The 8,130-nt window shown below is 40.7% G+C and overlaps 1 protein-coding gene across 1 annotated transcript; it reads left to right on the forward strand.

Annotated features, from left to right (window-relative positions):
• The first annotated feature begins 1,993 nt into the window (after nt 1-1,993).
• On the forward strand, nt 1,994-7,916 carry LOC145261013 (uncharacterized). Its single transcript, XM_080119139.1, has 3 exons — nt 1,994-2,715; nt 3,127-3,913; nt 7,905-7,916. The coding sequence occupies exons 1-3, from the start codon at nt 1,994-1,996 to the stop codon at nt 7,914-7,916; spliced, it is 1,521 nt and encodes a 506-aa protein (XP_079975265.1).
• Nucleotides 7,917-8,130: the final 214 nt, after the last annotated feature.

Genomic DNA, 8,130 nt, shown 5'->3' on the forward strand with positions numbered 1-8,130 from the left:
GACGATTCTGGTCTGAACCTGGACACTGTACCATAGAGACCGCATAATTTGCAGTCGGTACCCGTCAAACTTTTCTTTTTCTTAAAACGCGTGCCCGGCCTTGGGATTTTCTCTGAGAACTCCAACCTTGGTACCGTACAGGGAGGTTCTCGTCAAGAGACAGGCTCGTGGTACCGTCACATTGGGGCTCTCCGGAGATCAGTTATACACCAAGCAAGTGTAATTTCCTTGCTTGAATAAAAAAAAAAATCCTCGTGAACGTACTTGTGCATCATACACGGACGGTAAGGCAAAATGACGGACACCAACGAATTCCTTAAAATCCATCCCCAGATAAATTATATCGATTAAAAAAAAGATGATCTAATAGTAATAGGAAAGAAATTAGACCTAGAGGTTAGGGGAGCTATGAGGAAAAGCCAGTTAATGAGAATAATAGCTGAGCACATGGTAGACAATGACCGCTTCGATGAAGAAGTGCTGGAAGATTTACCGGCGGAGAAAACGACATGACTCCTGATCAGGTCGAACTAGAGAAAGCCAGAATAATGGCGAAAGCCAAGGTAGATAAAGCTCGAATCGAGCAAGAGATTAGGATGAGCGAATTAAGTATAGCTCACCAGCCACAGCAAGTCAGACAAAACAGATTCGACATAACTAAAACAAGTGCGATTGGTCCCAAAATTTGTAGAAAAGGAGGCGGACGATTACTTTGCGCACTTCGAGAGAACCGCCCTAAATATGGGCTGGCCACAAGAGTGTTGGGCAATGCTGTTACAAACGGCATTAAGCGGTAAGGCCCAAAAGACAAATGCGGCACTTCCAGCGGAAGACTGTGCCGATTACGAGGTAGTAAAAGAAGCAATTCTTAAAAGTTATGAACTCGTCCCACAAGCTTATCAACAGAAGTTCAGAAACTCAAAGAAAAGCGAGGGACAAACCTACGTAGAGTTCGTTAAACTCAAAGAGAATTATTTTGATCGGTGGTGCAATGCCAAAAACATAGAGGGTAACTTCAACAAATTGAAACAACTCATGTTAATTGAGGAATTTCAAAACTGCATACCCGATGACATGAGGTTACACCTGACCGACAAAAAGGCTGAAACAGCAATCGATATAGCCACGGCAGCCGACGAATACATATTGACTCACAAGAGAAGCAGGGCAAAACTACAGGGACCCATGCAGTCACAGGTCAGGGAACATTGTGCAGTAAAGACACTGTACGAAAATCCACGAGTACCCATCAGAAATCCCCTCAACACAACCAACCGACCAGTACTGGGACGGGAAGCGAGACCTATAGTATGCTTCAACTGTGGGGAAGCCAGGTCATGTAGCTGCGAAGTGTCAGGCGAAACGATTCACGGAGATGAATCGGAATACCCCAGCCAAAACACAAGGGGCGATATCTCAGGGAATAAATGAAACGTACGAACCCTTCATATCGAAAGGATATATCGCGCGAGATAAGGAAGGTCAAGGGGAACCCATTAACATTCTCAGGGACACGGGAGCATCCCAATCCCTAGTGAAAAGAGGATGCATGCCTAAAGAAGCGACAAGAGCCGCAGGTAGAGCGACCACGATAAGGGGCATAGGAAACAGACCCATAACGATTCCACTATTTAAAGTCCACTTAGTGTCGGATTGGGGCTCAGGAGAAATAACTGTAGGCGTAATTGACGAATTACCGATGACAGGGGTAGCCATGATACTAGGAAATGACATCGCGAAATATCAAGACGGGAAACCCATAGGGGTGACCACAAGAAGTAGAGCGATAGAGAGGGGAAATGTAGAAGACAAGCCGTCAGGGGAAAAGCAACCGAGACCGGTGGTAACACCCCAACCTTGTTTACCCGTGCCACGACAAGTGCTGATCAAGGAGCAACAGAATGACGGCGACCTAAAACCCTTATTCTGTCGGGTTGGAGAAGAATATCCTAACAAATCAAAAAGTCAATATTTCCTCAATAGGGGCGCACTAATGAGGAAATGGAATGCCCCCAAGACAAAGGGAGAGTCGGGAGATACTGTGCGGGAACAAGTAATGGTACCCGACATGTATCGAGAAGATATCATGAAAGTGGCACATGAGATACCACTGGCGGGCCACCTAGGTGTCAACAAGACCCTAGAAAAGTTGACCAGACATTTCTACTGGCCAGGAATCGTGGGAGATGTCAAAACGTTCTGTAGAACTTGTGGGACGTGCCAAAAGACTGGAAAACCCAACCAGAATATTCCCCCGGCCCCACTCCAACCTATACCGGCAGTGGAAGAACCGTTTAGTAGGGTAATAGTGGACTGTGTAGGACCGCTACCCAAAACCAAAACAGGACACAAATTTATATTAACTATAATGTGCGCGTCCACAAGGTTTCCAGAGGCGATCCCATTGCGCAACATATCAACGAAAAAGGTGGTAGATGCCCTGATAAACCTTTTCACTAAAATGGGGCTACCCAGAACCATACAGACAGACCAAGGATCTAATTTTACGTCGAGGCTATTCGAGCAGGCTACGGAGCAACTGGGAATCACCCACATAAAATCCAGCGCTTATCACCCTCAATCGCAGGGGGCTCTGGAACGCTTCCACGCCACCCTGAAAACCATGCTCAGGGGCTATTGTATGGAACACGATGCCGAATGGGATCAGGGGATCCCATTTGTGCTTTTCGCAGCTCGAGAAGCCGTCCAAGACTCGTTGGGGTTCAGTCCCTTCGATCTGGTCTTCGGTCATCAGGTACGAGGACCATTAAAAATGATAAAAGAGAAATGGGTCAGCGATGAACCCTTGCCAAATAACATGACGGATTACGTCACTAAAATGCGACAAACCTTAGCCGAAACACGGAAGTTAGCTAAGACCCACCTAGAAAGTAGTCAGAGGGTCATGAAGACCACATACGATAAAAAGGCAGTAGATAGAAAGTTCGAAGAAGGAGAGGAAGTGTTAGTACTCATACCCCTGAATGGTCAACCATTCAAGTCGAAATATCAGGGACCGTACACAATTACTGAAAAGATAAGCCCACTAAAGTATAAGATATCTACCCCCAAGCGTAGAAACAAAACTCAAGTATGTCATGTGAACATGATGAAAAAATATTTCAGGAGGGCGAGAGAAAAATCAATATTGACAGCACAGTGTCACCATGAAGCTGTAAGTGATGAGTACCCCGAAAGAGATCTTCCTGTAGAAAAGGACCCACCCATTAAGTTAAAGAATTCGGAGATAATGAGTAACCTAGGGTGCAAACTTGCACACTTACCGCCGAAAGAAGGGCAGAAGTTACAAGGAATGGTAACAGAATATAGCGACCTATTTGCTGACGCACCTACGCGCACAAGAACAATAGTGCACGACGTTGAGCTAAAGGAGAGCGAACCAATTAAACAACATCCGTATCGCATAAGTCCGAAGAAATTAGAGATAATGAAAACGGAGATAGACTACATGCTCGAACACGAGATAATAGAGCCCAGTCAAAGTGAATGGGCATCACCGTGCGTGCTGGTCGATAAACCGGACGGAACAGTGAGATTCTGTACAGATTATCGCAGAGTGAACGCGATAACCAAGGCAGACGCATACCCTATGCCACGAATAGACCACTGTATAGATAAGATAGGACATGCCAAATACATCACCAAATGCGACCTTCTTAAGGGATACTGGGCAGTGCCTCTAACCGAGAGAGCCAAGCAAATATCGGCGTTTGTAACCCCAGAAGGAGCATACCAATATCGCGTAATGCCATTTGGGATGAAGAATTCCCAAGCAACATTTGTAAGACTGATGAACACATGCCTTGCTGGGATTAAAAACGTAGATACATATGTCGATGACATAGTCATTTACAATGACACATGGGCAGGACATATCGAAACAATTGAAAAAGTATTTAAGAGGTTAAGAACGGCCAAATTAACCATAAACTTAGCTAAAACAGAGTTCTGCCAGGCCGAGGTCAAATATCTAGGGCATGTGGTTGGCCATGGGAAGATCACCCCAGCAAAGGCCAAAGTAGAAGAGATAAAGAATTATCCCATACCAAAAAATGTTAGGAGTTTAAGGAGATTCCTGGGCATGGCAGGGTATTACCGCCGGTTCTGCAGGAATTTTGCATGTCTCACTGCGCCACTGACGGAGCTGTTGAAAAAGCACAAGCGATTTCAATGGACACCCGAATGTCAAGAAGCAGCTGAGAAGATCAAGCTAATGTTAAGCAGCGAGCCAGTGTTAAAGGCTCCATCGTTTGACAAACCCTTCAGTGTGGCGGTAGATGCCAGCAATAGCGGGATAGGAGCAGTACTGTTACAAATGGGGGAGGATGATCAACTACACCCAGTCAGTTACTACTCAAAGAAACTGAGCAAGTTTCAAAAATCCTACTCCACAATAGAGAAGGAAGCTTTGGCGTTAGTGATGAGTTTATCTCATTTTGAAGTCTATGTATCCTCGGTGCATGGCCCGACTATCCTATACACAGACCACGACCCATTGATATACGTCAATAGAATGAAAAATAAAAACCGGCGAGTACTCTCCTGGAGTCTCATATTGCAGGAATTCGACCTAGACATCAGACACGTAAGGGGTCGGGATAACGTAATAGCGGACGCCTTATCACGTAGATTCGAAACAGAAAGGGAAGAAAAGGGGCGGGGGGGAAAATTCATAAAATAGCTGTAGGAAAAAGTGATGGAAACTCCACGAACATCATTTCTTTAGAGTGACACAAGTTGGTGTCCTTAATCTCAAATATTATTTTCTTGTCTCATACGAGTAATTTTATTTTAAATACATATAAATATATAAAAAAAGGAGGAACAATTCTCTTTTTTTTTCTCTTATGGAGGAAGGGGTTAAGAGAAACATTTTCACACCCTTCATATATATCAATTAAGCAGACACCCCTTCCCACACCCAATCCTTAGCAGACGGAGTCAAAATGAGGCTGGCTGAGCGACCTAGATTTCTACACCCACGCAATGACCTTCAACTGTCGCCAACAAGGAAAACGCGGAAGAATCAAGGCAGTTCGACGAAGGCGGTGGACACGGAAACATGTGTGGGGGCATTCTGCTCGAAAAATGGAAACACCGCGGTTGATTCGCATGGTGAAAAAAAAAAAGAAAAGAAAAACATCTCGTCGACTCGTATCGTGCCACAAAGGAACAATATATACTCACCTTGGCACTAATCGATTGGAATTCACGCCGTGCTGATAAGGAATAACATATATCCACCTTAGCATAAATGGATTGGAATTTACGAGAATCGATCCTTCAAACTAGCACCTCATAAAAGGAACAAAAGCTTCGGGTGAATTGAACGTCGACTCAACAAAAGAAGTTAAGTAACTCTTTCTAAATTGTTTTTGCTCGATCAATTATGTGAACTGTTGAATGCCCCATGAAAAAAAAAGGAAAAAGAAAAAGAAAAAAATGGGGAAAAGAAAAGCAACCCTCGAACTAAGGTTTTTTTTCTAAATGCTGAATCCCCCCCCCCTGTTGATCGACCCATAAGTAACATATCATTGACTATAAAAAAAGAAAAAAAGGAAGAAGAAAAAAAGGGGGAAAGAAAATAAAATAAAAATAAAAATAGAGGAAAGAGGGAAAAACTATCTCTATATCTTGAGACTTTCAATGTGACCCCCCCTCTCTGAGTATCACTCATATCTCGTTGATTCTCATCGAAGAGAACAAAAAGAACCTTCCTAAGACAATCGAAATATCACTCACCCCCCTCTCCTTGTCCCAAATCATTGTCTGCATGTATATATTCTTTTATTCTTTTTTTTTCATGTTATTTCAGTTATGATTTCAGTTGCATGTTCTGTTTTCGTAGTTACATTTTACCCGGTTCAATTTGTTTAAATAAATTGTTGATTTAATAACTCTCATACCCGTGTCGACTTGTGTCTCTTTTGTTTGCCTTACATTGCCGCCCGTGAATGCCTCGAGTATATTCCACGACGATTCTGGTCTGAACCTGGACACTGTACCATAGAGACCGCATAATTTGCAGTCGGTACCCGTCAAACTTTTCTTTTTCTTAAAACGCGTGCCCGGCCTTGGGATTTTCTCTGAGAACTCCAACCTTGGTACCGTACAGGGAGGTTCTCGTCAAGAAACAGGCTCGTGGTACCGTCACAATATACACACATGTATATATATACATATACATATACACACATAAACATACATACATATATATAAATAGATATCTCTTCAAATAGAATTCAAAGAATCATAAAGTTTGACCGATCGCTTAATTGAGGTCAGGTCGTGTACTAGATATAGAGAGTTAGTTCGGGAAAGGGAAGAGGAGGAACAAGAAGAATATAGAGATAAGAACAAAAACAAAAATAAAGATAAAAATAAAATAAAAGGATGGGCCAGATACGTAAATGGAATAATTCGTTTTTTCCAGATTTTTCCTAGTTTCATCTCAAATGTCATTGTCAGTTTAAATCGTATTTGTTCCGTCAACTCAAGTTATATATACTGCCCATGAGGTGCTAATTATTATTAATTTTATACGTATATATATTTCCCTTAGAAAGGAGGATTGACATGAGGTTTAGAATATACTAATGTTTATGAGCTAATTGTGAAACCAATCCTAAGATTATTGATGGAACGTTTATCTTTGTTTTATGATCCTTACGGTAATAGTTCAATGTTAAATAAGCTGAAAACAAAGGTAATAAAGTAATGAACCTTACTGGAGAACGTTTAAAATCAGTAATATCCATAACATTATGCTATTTAATAATATTTAACGGGGGAAATTTTCTAGAACTGCATTCAAATATACACAAAGTTACCTATAAATACATGAACACATACACACACACACACACACACACACACACACACACACACACACACACATATATACACACGTACACATGCATGCACACGTACAATATATATTTTTACATACACGAAACCATACAGTTTATACACACATACGCTCACTAAGCCCATATATACCCACATATAACACGTGTTCCATATATACCCAGATATATATGCCCTCATATATACAAAAAATATATATTTAGATATAAAGAATGTATATCATTATTTAACACTATTAATTATAACAATAATTAGTCTAGGTAACTTACCTAAATTTATCATAGATAATTTTTGACCCCTACACTGCTAATTTAACATTAATAAGATGAAAAGAGTGGGGTTGCGTAACTATGGTTATACAATTTAATTACCCTAGTACCAACAGATATGACGCATCAATGAGTATAGTTCTTTCTTGTTTATACGTACGGGTCTGGAGATTACCTTGCCATGGGGAATTTTTACTCCTGTTCTGGTTAGTAGATGAGGGCTAAATTTTAAATTCTTTAATTGGGAAGCTACATGTTTTTGGAAATACTATTATAATTAGATCTTAGAGTGCAAATTACGTGTAGGAGATTTAAAGTGTAGTATGTTAATGTGCTTATAGAAAGGCTCTACTTAACATGTGCATATATACAAAAAGAGGAAGTTATTTCATGTGTTAAATGAGGTGATTAAGAACCTATCTTTAGAAAATGAACATTATTATATTACCAAAGTAATTGTTTAGATTTTAGTCAAGACTGATGTGTATTTAGTCTTTGTTTTTACCTATTTATCATTTATACAGAGAGTGTATGTGATTTTATTTTAAGATGGCTGTATTTAAATTTTTTCTTGTGTTTACATCTGGACACTAACTCATTCTTGGTATTTATTATGGGTTTGTTGAAGGTTATGATGTTGACTGCCTCGGATATACAAAGATTGCAAAACTTATCCCTTGGGGTATATGATCTAGATTTATTCAGTATTCTCCATTTAATTGAATATGGAATTTTCTTGTCCTCTAGGCTGTTGATTAATTAAGTTAAGGATGTGCTATTATTATCATTGTTTTGAGATCTTTCATTTCTGAAGGAATGTAGGTGGTTTGAGATTCTTATTTTTATTAAGCTTGATGATGCACCTATATACGTGAATGTTTTCCTTGTTTTATTACTATTTATTTGTTCATCGGTCCCATTTCTATTGAGTCCTATATTGGGGGTCTGGGAAAAGATGGGGCCTGGGGATTCA

Source organism: Euprymna scolopes, chromosome 37 (genome assembly GCF_053919585.1).
Source record: "Euprymna scolopes isolate OS-2025 chromosome 37, ASM5391958v1, whole genome shotgun sequence".
NCBI classification, from domain to species: Eukaryota; Metazoa; Mollusca; class Cephalopoda; order Sepiida; family Sepiolidae; genus Euprymna; species Euprymna scolopes.